Source organism: Eleutherodactylus coqui, chromosome 6, assembly GCF_035609145.1.
Source record: "Eleutherodactylus coqui strain aEleCoq1 chromosome 6, aEleCoq1.hap1, whole genome shotgun sequence".
NCBI lineage: Eukaryota > Metazoa > Chordata > Amphibia > Anura > Eleutherodactylidae > Eleutherodactylus > Eleutherodactylus coqui.
In genome coordinates, this window is record NC_089842.1 from 52,294,001 (window position 1) to 52,310,177 (window position 16,177).

At 44.8% G+C, this 16,177-nt stretch overlaps 1 protein-coding gene across 1 annotated transcript in view; it reads left to right on the forward strand.

The window, feature by feature from the left end:
* Window positions 1-15,202, forward strand: part of LOC136632154 (uncharacterized) — a 38,851-nt gene extending 23,649 nt beyond the window's left edge. The window contains exons 5-9 of the mRNA XM_066606829.1: window positions 1,127-1,303; window positions 5,980-6,099; window positions 6,962-7,048; window positions 8,315-8,462; window positions 9,798-15,202. Of these exons, the coding sequence (XP_066462926.1) occupies window positions 1,127-1,303; window positions 5,980-6,099; window positions 6,962-7,048; window positions 8,315-8,462; window positions 9,798-9,829 (564 nt within the window). The 3' untranslated portion in view covers window positions 9,830-15,202. The remainder of the gene's footprint in view (window positions 1-1,126; window positions 1,304-5,979; window positions 6,100-6,961; window positions 7,049-8,314; window positions 8,463-9,797) is intronic.
* Window positions 15,203-16,177: the final 975 nt, after the last annotated feature.

The window sequence follows — 16,177 nt, forward strand, 5'->3', positions numbered from 1 at the left end:
CCAACCGATCCAACGGTAATGGTAGGATAGATCCCCCCCCAACCGATCCAACGGTAATGGTAGGATAGATCCCCCCCAACCGATCCAACGGTGATGGTAGGATAGATCCCCCCCAACCGATCCAACGGTAATGGTAGGATAGATCCCCCCCCCCCCCCAACCGATCCAACGGTAATGGTAGGATAGATCCCCCCCCCCCCCCCCAACCGATCCAACGGTAATGGTAGGATAGATCCCCCCCCCCCCCAACCGATCCAACGGTAATGGTAGGATAGATCCCCCCCCCCCAACCGATCCAACGGTAATGGTAGGATAGATCCCCCCGATCCAACGGTAATGGTAGGATAGATCCCCCCCAACCGATCCAACGGTAATGGTAGGATAGATCCCCCCCAACCGATCCAACGGTAATGGTAGGATAGATCCCCCCCAACCGATCCAACGGTAATGGTAGGATAGATCCCCCCCAACCGATCCAACGGTAATGGTAGGATAGATCCCCCCCAACTGATCCAACGGTAATGGTAGGATAGATCCCCCCCCCCCCCAACCGATCCAACGGTAATGGTAGGATAGATCCCCCCCCCCCCCAACCGATCCAACGGTAATGGTAGGATAGATCCCCCCGATCCAACGGTAATGGTAGGATAGATCCCCCCCAACCGATCCAACGGTAATGGTAGGATAGATCCCCCCCAACCGATCCAACGGTAATGGTAGGATAGATCCCCCCCAACCGATCCAACGGTAATGGTAGGATAGATCCCCCCCAACCGATCCAACGGTAATGGTAGGATAGATCCCCCCCAACTGATCCAACGGTAATGGTAGGATAGATCCCCCCCAACCGATCCAACGGTAATGGTAGGATAGATCCTCCCCCAACCGATCCAACGGTAATGGTAGGATAGATCCTCCCCCAACCGATCCAACGGTAATGGTAGGATAGATCCTCCCCCAACCGATCCAACGGTAATGGTAGGATAGATCCCCCAACCGATCCAGCAGTTATGCTATGATAGGCCATAAATGCTCGGCTGTTGTAAAGTCACAGCATAGGTATCATGACTTTTACTTGTTCTTTCTGTTCACTTCTGTTTTGTCTACTTCTCTTTTTCCTATTCAGCCTCGATTCATAGTAATCCTGCTCGTTGGTCTGTTCCACGTGGTCTGCGCTCTGAGTCTCGTGCTGGGACAAAACATGATGGCGTTCCGGGTGGGAGGTGCCCTCGAGAGTCTGCAGTTGCAGTACAACATGTTGAGCCTTTGCTTCTCGCTGCTTACTTTTGATCTGCAGGCACAGGTACTGGACCCCTCATCATCATTACTGTTATACGACAGCCAGCTAGAATTACATCGCTTGATGTGAATAAATAAACGGGCCAGGTCACTGTGCCACGTGCATGAATTAAAGGGATTCTGTCATCCGGTCCATGCTGCCAAACCAGGGTAGCAAGAACCTGGGACAGGTGTGCCTACCGCCCCTCTGTGTATGTGCTATCTTGAAATGCTGCAGAGTTACGGAATAAACACACTTCAAAGTTTAGTTCGGAGCTGAGCTACAGATTTGGGCCGCGCCGCCCTTTTCCTTCCTGGATTGAGCAGAGTCACGGCTCTATACACAAAAGGCGAGAGAGCTGTCAATCTCCATGCTGTGGTGGGGAGAAGCCTGCATGGCCCGCCTTTATGACTCAAGGTATGTATATTCTGAAACTCCACAGCGTTTCAGAATAACACCTACATAGGGGCGATAGACATACCTCTCCCAGGTTCATGCTGCCCCTGGTTGGGGCAGTTTGAACCAGGTGAAAGAATCCCTTTTAAATTCTGTTTTCTGGGACACAACTAGTGCTACATCCCCTTTGGGTTCCCAGTAACTGAACCCCTATGATGAGGAACTGATGGCATATCCCTGTAATGACCTATTGCTTACTATGATGGGAAAACCCTCTATAAGAAGTTCAGTGCAAGCGATCTCTGTGTGCACATCCTTTGTGGCAGGATACATGGTAATCTCTTATTCAGGCTTCCTCTCATTCACCTTCCTTGTACTGACGATCCTTTGTCCTAAGTGGACATCCTTTATTTGCTTCTAGTTTTTATTGATGCAACTCCCTAGTATACAAACACAGGTCTGCTGTAGGTGAACCTTTGTTTAACCCTTTCATGACTATTATATAAATATACTTCATGCAATGGGTATATGGAATAGGCTCAAGAGCGGAGTCTGCTCCATACACATCGGCTATTTTTAACAGCTGACAACCGCGATGGGTGCTAGCTCTGATTGTGACATTTAGATGTCTAGGTCAAAGCTGATCACACATCTAAACTGGCAGCCAGAGGGGCCCCCTCCGACCTCTCGTTAGCCTTTATCCATCCAGCATGTTGCTGATGGGGTATTGTGGTAGTCCAAAGTCTAGTAGAGGCTCACAGCGATACCATGTTAAGCCCTGCCAGTGGTAGAGTTTAATAGGCAACATTGAAACTCGCTGTATACTGCAATATTGAGATACTGCAGTATACAGTACAAGAAAGTTCAGTGCATCTTTGGGGACTTAACAAATTATAGAAAAAGTGTAATAATGGTTTTAAGTAGTAAAAATAAATATCAATCCCCCCCCCCCCCCCTTTTCCCATTTTTCTCCTAAAAAAAAAATCTAATAGCTTCAGGTTTATTTCTATATGGGATAGAAGGAGATGAATTATAGAGTTGCACATGTTGGCATCTGCCATTAAGATTCCTTTATCTATGCCCAGCCTAATGTTGTGTGCCACTCTTGATGACTGACTATTGTGCTTCAAGGAAAATGCAGGAAATGAGCAATTACTAAACAGGCTCTTTTTTAACCTCACTAATGAGGAAAGTCACAAAATGGGGAAAAAAAGCATTAATGCTGAGCCCGTATGGTCCATGTTCAGGCCATCGCCTCCTACAATAATGCCACAGATGTTCTTCCTTATATTAGCGTTGCCTTGTAGAGATTTGCTGGACTGGGTGTATAATGTGATTGTGCGCATCCCCTGGGCCATCGTCTGCCAACTGTCCATGCATTGTATTATAACTGCTGGATTCCCACGGGACGGAATGCAGCGTATCCACATTTTTTTAGATTAAGCCATATTTATGGTGACTTGTAGTTTCCGATGACCTCCATTGTAACAATTATGGCCTCTATTGGCATTATCAAAGGGCTCTTCAGTAGGGGTGCAGAGGTAGCGGTCCTACTTGGACCCTGGTGCCATACATGGCACATGGTTGGTGGAGGCCTTTTACAGATTTTGCATTGGGGTCCAGGAGCTACAAGTTACACCTCTTTCTGTCCAGCTTTGTCACACTTCTGTATTAACACACCTAGCTTCACCTACCTTTCAACCTGCCTTCACCATAGACGTCCAACAATCTTCCGGTCGTTTCAAGTTTCCATACCAATTTCTGATTACACGACTTTACTGGTGGCTTTCTGACTTTAAATCTCTTATGGAGACACTGTCATCACCTTTGAGCCCTATAAACTATGCCATGGGGCTCAAAGGTGAAGGAAGGGGATTCAGGGAACTGTATTTCATACTCTTCCAGCACCTAGTTTTGGTGTTGTGCCCACAAAGTTGGAGCGCGCCAGCATCTACTGACTCTTTCTATGCACGCACCTGGCATTGAGATGATTGGGAGATGCACACACACATAGGGGAAATTTACTAAGCCCAGCATTTCCTGCATCGGGCTTACTACAGTTTGCCTGGGCACACTGTGGGTCGAATACATGAAGAGGCGCATCCCTGCAACCTCCATGCAAGTAGAGAGAAATGTACGCCAGGTTAACCTGAAGCAAAATATGACTTGAGCTGAGCAAGACCGCCAGGCTAGCCTCCCAGACTTGGCCGTTCCATCTCCCTTGCTGGTGACAGCCGCCATGTGGACGGCAGGAGTTGGGTTAAGGGGTGTTCGATGAACGTGATATGAAGGGTTCTTGATTCTCATTGAGTGGTCCACCCCTATATAATCAGGCAGTTGGACAGTGACAGACTTACTATTCCTGATTCTACGAAAGCTAGGTGGCGCCGCACTGAGCCGCAATGGTGGCCATTACAGTCAGCTTTCCTATGTACTAAAAATTTATGAACACGCTTTTTAGTAACTTAACCACATTGGGTTTTTTCTTTGCGGAAAATGGTATTCTGGTGTGAAGCTCGGCATCCTCAGTCCCGTCAATGTAATCTAGATTTCCGTTACATTTTCGCTCTCTTCCTTGGTAATTGTACGGTTGTCTATTTTGCACACTTACATCACCCCTTCCTTTGCAACCGCTGTCAGTGTTCCATTACAATAATGAAGAATCAAAGTTTTTCAGCCTCTGTCGAACATCCGAAATGTGTCGGCATTTATGGCCACTGCTGTTGGATTCGAGACCTCCAGGGGACCATAAAATCATGGCGGTTTTGTAGGTCCCTATTTTTAAGACCAAGGAAGCTAATCTAACACCATTACGAAGGGTCGGCTCTGGGCTTTGTGTCAGAGAGGAATAGATCAGTGGAACTGAAATGGAAAGAACACTGAAAATTGACTCGTCCGCTTCCTGCCATGTTTAATGGGATAATGCGCTTGGCCATCTTATCAGTCTTTCAATAATTCAGCTGGATTGCGGTGGGTTGATGGTTAGACAGTAAAGTGCTGCTTTTCTGCAGCGTTTGACACCTGTGAATACAGAAACTACAATACAGATAGCAGTAAGTCCCATTAAATGTATTGCAGGATGATTTCTGTCATAAATTCTCCATTCCAACATTTTAAACATACACCGATGTGCCAAAAGTTATGGGACAGGAACTCTTATCATATAGGACTTCTCTGGCCTGGCGGAGTGCAGCGACTCCACAGTAGTCACCCCACAACTCGGTGGTATATGTAGGTGCAGGATCTCTGGTGTGAATGGACCTCTCCACCACATCCCACTTGGGCTCAGGTCGGGCGAACGTACAGGCCACACCATTCATAGGAACTCTCCAGAATGCTCCTTCAAACCAGTTCTGAACAACTTGGCCTCAATGACACGGAGTATTTTGCTGCTGGAATATCCCATCATTGTTGGGGTGCCTAAAGTAAATAAAGGGCTCCAAATGGTCACCAAGCAGTGTATTGTAGCAGGCATTGGTCAACGACATGTTTGGGTGGACCAATGGACCCAATCTACTCGAGAGAACACACCCCAGAGCAATATGGAACCACCACCAGCCTGCACAGTGCCTTGTCAACTGGGGTCCATGGCTTCATGGAGTCTGCACCACACTGCAACCCTACTATCAGCCCGAAACATTTGGTACCATAACTCATCGGACCACGCCACATGCTGCCTGTCCTCTAGGGTCCAGTTAGCAATGTCACACGTCCATGTGAGGCCCGGTGTCGTGGTGTTATCAGAGGCTTATGGTGGGTCTTCTGCTCCCATACCCAATGGAAGCTAAATAATGCTGAACTGACATTGAAAATGAATATGGTTTCTGCCGGACAGACCGTTCTAATTACTTGTTGCTAGTCATGACCATTGGGCACCCATGGGCAGTCTCTGCGGGTGGTTATGTCTTTCATGATCTCGGTACTTTACCTACTACTATCCCATGACTTTTGGCTTGTCCCTTTTTTTTTTGTGGCTTCTCAGATCTACTTATTAACCCTTGTAGATTGTGGCATATAAAGGGTCCACAGAAGGAGCGCACTCTCTATGACGTCATTGGCAATCTGCTATGTAATAATAATGGTACCAATAAAAACTACAGCTCGCTACGCATATGGCCATGTTGCTATAAAACTTTTAAAAAACTTTTGAAAAGTGGAGATAAAAATCCCCCAAATCATCGCATCTTTATGGCCAAAGTATGCCATGTCCTTATAGGGGTAATAACGATATGTAACGTGGTGCTGAAGGATTACAGCCTTGATGAGTTGGGTCACATTTATGTTTCTCTGCTTTGTATCTGCAGCTTTGCCTTACAGTCCTGGTCTTGTTTTCGGGCTTATATACAATTTCTACGCCTCACACTATTATACTTGTCATTGGTTTGATCTGGGCCGTTCTTAAGGTGACCATCGGCATCCTGGCAGTGAGTATTCCTACATGAAAAGCCGTTAATAGAAAGCAATCTCGTTAATGTGATTATTCAACAGTTTGGGGTTTTAGGAGCATTTGTCCCATTAAATCAGAAAATCCCCAATAAATATAAGCCACACCCCTAGGTTAATAAGCCACACCCCGATGTTCCCTACACATTTTGTATGTTTCTGCTTGGTTATTTAGACTGGGATGTATTATGGCAGACTAAACATTGCTATGCAGAACTCAAGTATGACCATCGTAGTAAGGGTGGATTAACCCTTTCCAATCCAGTTTTGGATTCAAGGTTTCCTGAAAGACTTTCTCTTTTTGCTGTTATACAACGGTGCCATCTGCTGGCTAAAACCAGTGTGTGCGCACCGGAGTGGCTGGCAATAGACGGTAAGAACACCCTGTCAGACGCCTTCTGACATTGGAGCTGTACAAGCTTCAATCAGAATGTAGGAAGACGCCTGACAGTGGATTGGAAAGGGTTACACGAGTGAGTGTGATATCTGTCCAAGAACCGTGAACTAGTGTCACACTCTTAAACTTGTGATTTTTGATGCGAGCGCATTATGTATTTGCTCAAAAAAACGCATTGCATCTATATACTTACGATTTTCATGCAGGGCAGAAAGTAGATGGACCCCATTTTAGTCAATGGGGTCCGTATGGTGCTTTTCCGTTCCGTCTAGAAACTGAACCATTTGGCTGCAGGGATTCCCCTTTCCTGCTCCCCAAAAAGAGCAGGAAAGCAGAATACCCCAACACAGGTGTGAGACCACCCGGTCATTGCTTATTAGGTGAGACGGTTGTCCGCTGCCACAGCTATTACTAACCGAAATCTCTCCATATTTATTTCTAAACAGATTCTAAAAGAATTGAAGCCTCTGGTGTGGATATTTCTACTACAGAACCTTCCTGAAGTGGCCTATCTGGTGTATCTTCTGTACAAGGTACCTTCATTAATTTGTGGAGTCTGTATTTAGGGGCTATAATGTTGAGAAAAAAAATACACTAGATGGTTAATTTATTAGAGACCTTGGCCCTTTAATGATTGGAGCTTCCCCGTATGCAAATTAGACATGTGACCCCCGGATTGCAGCATAACATAAAGTGAGCAGATTTTCTTTCTGTGGATCAGTCTGTGTGAATGCACATCAGAAGGAGAAAATCCAGCAATCTGAGGGACTTGCAATGAGGCCGGGTCATCAGTGCTAGACTAGTCAGGGCTAACTAGAACGCTGGTGCTCCAACCAATGAGTCTAAATGTACAGCTCATCATTCCTTAGGACGGATGGGCTATAACAGCGGATGACCAGTGCCATTGCAAAGAGAAATAGAAAAACAAGAGTGCAAGAATTGCATCCCTGAACAGTGGAAAAACATCACCTGGTCAGATGAATTAAAACTTCTGTTGCACCATGCAAATGCGAGGGGTCCAAATTTGGCACAAGCAGCATGAATTGCTGAACCCTTCGGTTTTGTTAACATTTCAGGCAGGTGCAGGTGGAGTAATGGTGTGGGGAATGATCTCTTCCCACACACTTGGTCTTCCGATACCGTAGGATGTACACCTTGATGAATTGCTGCAGTTCTGCAGGCCAAAGGAAGTCCAATGTGCTACTAGATGGGGGTCTCTAAAGAAGCTACTAGCATATATATAATAATATTGTACCCCAAGGTCTTGTATGATGTTACACAAATACAAAGGGAGTCCAAATAAAGATGTTACCGTAATTCAAACGCAAAACTTTGAATGTAGTCCTACCCCAATCCGAGCCTTAATGAAAAGGGGGACCAATTTTAAGACTTTTTACCTTCATACTACTAAATACTAAAGAAGTAAATTTTGGAAAAACAGACACTTTTTGTACATTTTAGACCTAAAAACACTAAAAAAAGACAAAATGTGCAAAAGTAAATTCCTACTAAAGAAGATTAAGAAATGTTTGGTCCAAAAAAATGTAATGACCATTAAATCAGCGGATGCTAGGAATTGCTCTGATCCATTGGTGAATTGGTATTCAGCAGGTCCTTCTAGTGTCGGTACTTGTACCGTTAGTTGCTTTGGCCCTCTAGAGCCTATTCATTATTTTTCCTGTGATTGTCCTCTATAAATGTCAGCGTTGAAGTGTTTCTTAGAGATTCTTGGAGTTGGTTTTTTCACATCCATTGTATTAGCGCTCAGGCTGTTTACGTCTCGTGTGCCGTTCTATCAGGTGGCGACGCAATGGGGCAAGGACAATTCCTACACACTTGAAGCTGCTGCTGTGATGGGCTCCTTCATCTCCGTGATTATCAAGTCTGTACTGTTTTGGTCTCTGTACCGCGTGTATCGGAGCTTTGGCCAAGGACTCAGAGAAAGAAGTAAGTCTGTTGTCTTTCAAGTAGTCCAAAAACTAAAGGAAAAATGGCGCTACGTTGGTGCTTAGATCGGGTCCCAACCCTTATAGAATCACAATTCATAAAAGTCCGGCACTTGTGAATGTTGCAGAAATGTTATTTTTATCTCACGGATGCCATCCATAGTCAAAATTCATTTGATGTTCTGGCCAATTCAAGACCTTCATTAGATAAGGTGGCGCGGTAGTTAACACTGTTGTCTTGCAGCGCTGGGGTCCTGGATTCTTCTCTTTGCTGCTGCTTCTTTAACCCTTTGCAATCCAATTTTAGATTCAGGGTTTCCTAGGGGGCTTTCTCTTTCTGCCATTATACAACGGCGCCATCTGCTGGCTAGATCCAGTACTGCAGTATGTGACATGCTGGAAAGGCTCCCGACAACAGAGCGGCCGACAATATACAGTAAGAATACCCTGCCGGACGTCTTCCGACATCACACCTGCACCTGCAATCAGAATGTAGGAAGACGTCAGACAGTGGATTGGAAAAGGTTAAAGCAGTAAGATGTTTACTTTAACTGTGTAATGAAGCTGTCGAATTGACCAAAACGTCAAAGAAATTCTGTCCTTCAAATATCTCGCATGAGCCGGTGTGAGGCTGTGTGAATGGCACCTTGCAAAGTATGAGAAATAAGTGGGGGTACAATGGAGAAATGCATAGTGACCCCTAGCTCATCCCTGACTTGTTCCAACTTGAATCGCACAGGGCAGCCCATTTGGTGAATGAAGCTTCTGAAACAAGTCTAAGGGTTTTCCTCTGGGCTGAGAGTGGTTATGAACATGACCCACTTTCTGCATGTATATTATTAGAACGCCTGTGTTGTCTCTTATGCCATTTGTGTTTAAATGTAACAGGGTGCTTCGATTAAAGTGGTAAAGAAGTAAAGCTGATTTACTTCATACATAAGCTGACCAACAGCAGCCAGAATGACATGAAAAGATGGAAGAACTCTTCAAGTTTTTATTGCACCTTACTGATGGTCGATGTGACCGCCGTTGTGGACACTATAACATCGGATCTTGTCTGCAGTGGAATCGAGAACAGAGGCTATGCCGGGACGCATCTGGGTAGAACTGGACGTAACATCTGTCGTGTCACCAACGGCGCAACATCTGTAAGGTGCAATAAAAACTTAGAGTTCTTCTCTCCTTTCATGTTGTTCTGGCTGTTTGTATATCAGTTCATGCATGAAGAAAGCAGCTTTACTTCTGCACCCTTCTTTTTGAAGTTCCCTGTATTATTAGATGGGTTGACCCGTCCAGTTTTATCAACTTATTTGTGCTTTTTTTAATCCTTTTCCAGTGTTTTCTTCCTATGGAAGGATTGACTCCTAGAAGTCCTGGAAACTAATATTGGAAGACTTCCTTAAGACTTGTCTGGGTGGACTGTTGTAATCCTGTCATTATGGAGATGGGAGGTAAAGTGAAGCGTCGCCGTTCACTGAAGAGCCGTCCGTAAAAGGGAGGATATTCAGCTTTTAATCGCCAAACGCGAATGTTCTTCTTTCCACTACTGCAGTATATTGCGGACACTTTCTGCACCTCTCGTACCGGGCTGCACTGGGCAGTGCCATCAGTTGTTTTTTTTATAACTTTAGATGGAGTTACACTATATTTTGCCGTTTTTAACCTACATTTACCTTTTGTATCGGCCGGTTAACTCGCTTACAAATAACATAGGACATATGAAGCATCCATCATACACATACAGAACTGCACTCAGTTTGTGGTTGTTACTGGTAACCTTTGCCGATAGACTTCTCCTCCGGCAGCTTAGCTCAGCCGTATCATGATACGCCATCTGCTGAACTGCATTCTGGGAGATGTGATGCAAAAACTATAAATTGGTCCATTCAGATTACTAAATACATAGCTTGCTACCGTGGAGAGTTGTCTTGGGACTTGCTCTTTAATGTGGTCACTGCTGCTATCTGTACGCCTATCCCTTCCACGGTGTGGCTCGCACATTCTGTAGACTGTGAACGCCAAGGTTTGTAGTACTTTTTGGGATAACCATTATCATTCTGAATGCCCTTGCCCTTAGCTCAAGAGTCCTGGATGGAAGACCGGAGTTATTTGAGATTGGTTGCTAGGGACACATTGTGCGTAGCAACCCCCATCTAGTAGGCTGCCGTTATAATCCAAGCAACCAGACTGACTCAAATGTGGAGGTCAAAAGTGGGAAAAAATAAGCAGCCTCACATCTCGGCCCCAGGCTTTTAATACAACTTTTCAAATTGTCATTCTCAATGAACACTAAGGCTGCCTTCACGCTGGCGACAAAATTGCGCAATGCGAGAGTGCATGAACATGCAGAATTTTGAAACCCATGCTTTTAAATCACTTCATGCGATGTTTTCTCTTATGCAATGCTGCGAGATTTAGAAATCGCTCCTGCCCGATCTTTCTGCGTTTTTGCGATGTGTTTTTAACATTAGCAACTCCTATTGTTGTCTATCGCAAGAGAAAATCGGAAGCGACAGCGATGCGAGATTATTTTTCAGGAAAAAGCATGACTGAAGTTCGAACATCTCATGGGCGCATACGCCATGTTGCCGCGACTTTCTCCGCCAGTATCACGCTCTCCAGTGTGAAGAAGCCCTAAGTGCCTGCTGTCCCCTGTGCTAGCAGGTGGCGTCTGGGGAGTCAGTGCTGAGCTTACTGCTGAGGGGAGGCAACTACTGATCACTGCAGGGCTGCCTTTAATATTTCCCCTTTTCATACTAGTCTGATGACTATTTGTCGTGAACGCATGCATTTTTGCAACATCTTTGTAAATTTTTCATCATATTCATCAATTCCAAACTTTCTATGGTCTTAAACTATAATTCTTTCTCAACAGAATGCAAGTTTTGAAATCTAAACAATACGATTTACAGAAAAGTTACACAAGTTCTTCAACCTCATCCTATGTTCCATAATAGTCCAGCTACTGCCCCCCGAAAACTATCGTAATAGTCCAACTATTGTTTGTGGATTCAATAACCCCTTAACCCTTTCCAATCCACTGTCTGACCTCTAAAGACATTATGATTTAAGGCTGTACAGCTCCAATGTTGGAAGACGTCCGTCGGGGTTCTCTTACTGAAAATTGCCAGCCTCTCTGCTGTCGGAGTCTATCCAATGTGTCACCTCACGCAGTACTGGCTTTAGCCACCATATAGCGCCTTTGTATAACACCAGAAAAAGAGTAAGCCCCTTAGAAAAACCAGGATACAAATTGGATTAGAAAGGGTTAATGATACAGGGCGTAAGTTTATGTCCTGGCTGGGGGGTACTTAACAGGACGTCAACTTACATCCTGTGAAGGGTGTTATCCCACACTGATAAGCACCTCCCATTGCAACAGTGGCAATCAATGAGAACCTAAATAGCTGCTGTTAACCCTTTACATACTGCAATCAATGTACATTAAAGGGGTTCTGTCATTAGAAAACAAAAAATCTATACTTGCCTATTCCTCCCCAGGCAGCCTTCTTAGCGGATCTTCTCCTGTCTCCTGCAGTTCCCCTGGGTCACCTCACCTCCAGATGGCACCGGCTTCTTCTTCCAGATACAAAGTGTCCATTGCCTGCAACCTCTTTCCTCCAGGGCGATGTACGCTACGTCAATAGTGATATAGTATTCATAGTCTAGCAGGGAGTGCCGAGTTATTGCAGAGACTGCGCATGCTCGGGAACCCTCCATCCATTCATTGTCCCCTCATTGATATATTTAATTCAAAAAGTACCATCTTCTCAAAGAAACTCCCTATCCCCAAAGACAGACATTGTAACCTCACCTCCTCAGAACATGCTTCCTTGCAATCGTTGGAGACTGACTCTAACATTGTGATTAAACCTTCTGATAAGGGGGGGGGGGGAACGTCCTAAAAATGAATCACGATGAATACATTAGGATGTGTATGAACATTCTCGACGACCTCCTTACTTATAGAAGGTTGGATATCGACCCTACAGATCCATTCTCTAAAACCCTCAAAGACGTCCTGCTGCGAGCAAAGGAGACTCCATGCATTGGTTCAAATGAATATCCATTCATGTTACCAGTCCACCCTCAGATTGCAACGTTCCGCAGCCTTCCAAAAATCCACAAGGGCACTAATCCCCTAAAAGGACGACCAATAGTGTCAGGGATTGATAACATTTCCCAAGTGTCTACAATGATAGAATTTTACTATTGGTGATATGCCTTCCATCCTATACAAGGAATACGATGGAGGTTCTCCGGCATCTTGAGAGAATAAGTGTGGAGCCTCATGTTAAGCTGGCCAGTTTGGACATTGAGGGTGGACTGAAATCGAACAGAGGGCGGTACAGTTTTACCAACATAACCGATTTGTGTTGGACCTTGCAGGAAAGTGTGGGGATCCTATTTTGAGCCAACCAGGCTTCAGTTGGCCATATGACAGGACGCTCCATCTTGTTAAATTCTCCATCGTTATTTTGAAGCCTCGAAATAGAGGGCAAAAAATGATCCGCCAACATGTTTTGGTTCGTAGAAGTATTGATAGTATTCAGTGTAGACTGCCAACGCCTTTAGCATCCCCACCCCATTACGCAAGCTGGAAATGCCACTGTCCGAGTTAGGCAGTCTTGGTGAAACGCTTCTTCAAAAGTTTGGATCACTTGTTTGCACTTAGCGCCATCGCAGAACTTGAACCTTGACCCTTGCCCTTCCATAGGATCGAATTTCATTAATGAGGCACCCAGTTGGCATTTTTTAATAAATTATATGGAAAAAGTGTTGTGACTGGCCTGCGTACGGCACTAACCTGTAATGCGGATGACCACGGAGGCTCGCAAGCGGCCATGCGCAATACAGCGGTTTTTTTTTCTGTTTGTATTTTTTCATATGGGCTGCAGGTCGGACTCCTCCATTGACAGCATTGGAGGCCGTCTGCGCATTCTGTGATTTTTCTTTTACTCGCGGAATACGCAATTCGTATCTGGAAAAATGAAGAATACATTCCTTTCAATGCCTGCATTTTACCCCGGGTGATCCGCATGGACACCGATCGCGGAATCCGCAATTCAAATCCTCTTGTGTAAGCCCGGCCTTATACAGGAAGCCAAAGTGCAAAGTTATTCAAATTAAATTAGCTTTATTAACCAATCAACAAACACTAGTTCGGACTGTTATGATAGTTTCTGCGGGCTACTATGCAACGTAGGGTGATGTTGAAGAGCTTGCGTAACTTTACTGTAAGTCATAATGTTTGTAGAATGCAGGATTTGGAATTCAGAGGGATAAATATAAACTTTAGAGAACGGCTGAAGATGGCGAAAAACTTACAACAATTTTACAAAAACACTCACATTCAAAAAAAAAACCCGGTCGCCGGACTATTATGACAAGGGGGAGTAGTTCTTGAGTTTTCCAGTAATTTTCCGTTGGCGGTGAAGGAGCCGAGCACGTGCCGTTATCTATAGATCGCATATGTAGCCTTGTGCCGTTCGCACATTTTCTCGTTTGCAGGTGCAATGTGACAGAATCAAGGACACGGGAATGATAGATTTATCTCTGCCGCTGTTCCAAAGACACTCCGTTTAATAAAGAACAAAGAGTAATTACGCCCTTCAGTGGAAGCCGTTCCGCAGCGTTGCCTCTGCTACGTAGGCTGAGGGATAGATTGTATTTTTCCATACAGTCACTAATTTGTGGTTTGAGATGAAGACTGGAGATTGTATATGCATTCTTTATAGTTTCAGGGTAGACTGGAGCACATTACAAACTATGGCAATACAACCCACACAGAGATGGTAGCCATTTTTTAAATTTTTTTTTTTTGGACAATGTTTTTTTTCCCCAAGATGACCACTCCGGGTTCATTTGCCATTTATCTAAAAGACTGCAATGTGATATTTGCCATGCTGTGGTTTTCCTCGACAGAATCGGCTGTCTGCCGGGAGCGGGACTCGGGGTGATCAGCTGATCACTTAGGGCTGCGTTCTGAAAGGGCTTGTCTCTGGTAGGACGACCCCTTTCATGGAAAAGTAACTCAATGGACCCACTGGTTTCTGGATACTACGTCATTGTCAGGTTGTTTCATACAATATAAAAGGGAAATCAAGCAGACAGAATTGCTGTCCTTACTGTGTTGAGGCATCTTGTGCACTTTAAAGTGGCCCTCCAGTTTTGGGATCTGAGGGGGCAAGTTATCTGCAGTAGTTTTCTGATCCGAGTGATCTGGGTATAGGATATCCTGAAAACATGACCTGTCAGGGACTTATGAGGACCAGATTTTGGGTAACACTGGTTTAAAGGGATGTAGCGGATTAGAAAAATATGGCTGCTTACTTTCAAAAACAGCATCACATCTGACCATAGCTTGTGTGCGGTATGGCAGCGTAGCGGTACTCTAATGGAGCTGTGATACCAGGCACAACTCATAGCCGAGAGTGGTGCGGTCTATGGAGGAAAGCGGCCACGGTTTTCTAAGAGTGGATGGCCCTTTAGAAATCCTTTTGAATCGGGTCGGCTGCTCCGGGCTTCTCCAATGTTCCTATTTGCACTCATTTGTATTGGTAATCTTTTGTGTTCACAGTTGTCTTTCTACATACAGACTTTTTGTTTCTTGCCAAAGCTTTAATGGAAACCTAATGCCTGAACTGTGATCACTGGATGTATGATGTATGAGGATATACGGTATATGCAGACATTTTTATACAATCTGTATGTTTTTAATAAAATCTCTGTTGTATTCCAGGCGGTATTTCATCTACTTCATTCTAGTTGGGGGGAAAAGTAGGAGGAGTTAAACTAAACTTTGTGGAATTTTACAGTAGTTTTCAGAGCTATTATGGCTTTAGTGGGCAAGGAAAGTCTTCATTTCATATCTCTTAAAGATCTGTGCTTGCAGTCACTTAAACTACTAACTACCACTTGTCTGTCAGTCCGTGAGTTACATGCTCCGCCCCTGATCACATGATGGTGACGTCATTAAAGGTCCTAGACGTACACGGCTGCCGTACCGCTGAGTGGCATATATCTATATTTCACAAGACGTCTGCTTGATTCACAACCTGATTGTTTGGGTTGGCTGATTCACAGTGATTGGGTTGAATCAAGCAGAAGTGTTATGTAATATAAATATATGCGGCTAGGTGTTAGTCTTCCCTTACAAACGAACGAACACCTACAGCAGCCGTGTGCTTACAGGACCTGTTATGATGTCAGTCATGTGATCAGTCACCTGTGTGTGAGCAGTCTGGGGTTGCATGACCAGGGGGTGATCAGTGTGTGCAGGACTCGGCTGGGCTGCTTTCCATCCCTGCTGTGTGAACATTGGCACATTGTGCCACCAGAAACACTGGTCCCATCTAATTTCCTAATAATTACTAGTATTGACCTAAAAGGCATGGTCTAGTATTAGAAAGTCCTTCTAAGATCACATAAAGGGAACGTAATTGTATGTATTTTAACTCCTATATAGTCACTGTTTGCAAGTGTGTGTGCATGCGTGTTTTTTTTTTTTCCCTGAAGGCACTGCTCGTGCAAAACACAAACTGCAAAACCTGCTGTATGTCATTTCGAGCAGTTGTGAAAGTTCAGAACCTAATGCTCTCCCAGAACACCACAACTCTTTGCCCCGCTCTCCCTCATGATGATGTGCTGTAGAGTTCTGCATAACTGTTCCTATTTAATGTTCTTCCTCATGTCAGGCTCTTGCCCTGTTCCTCA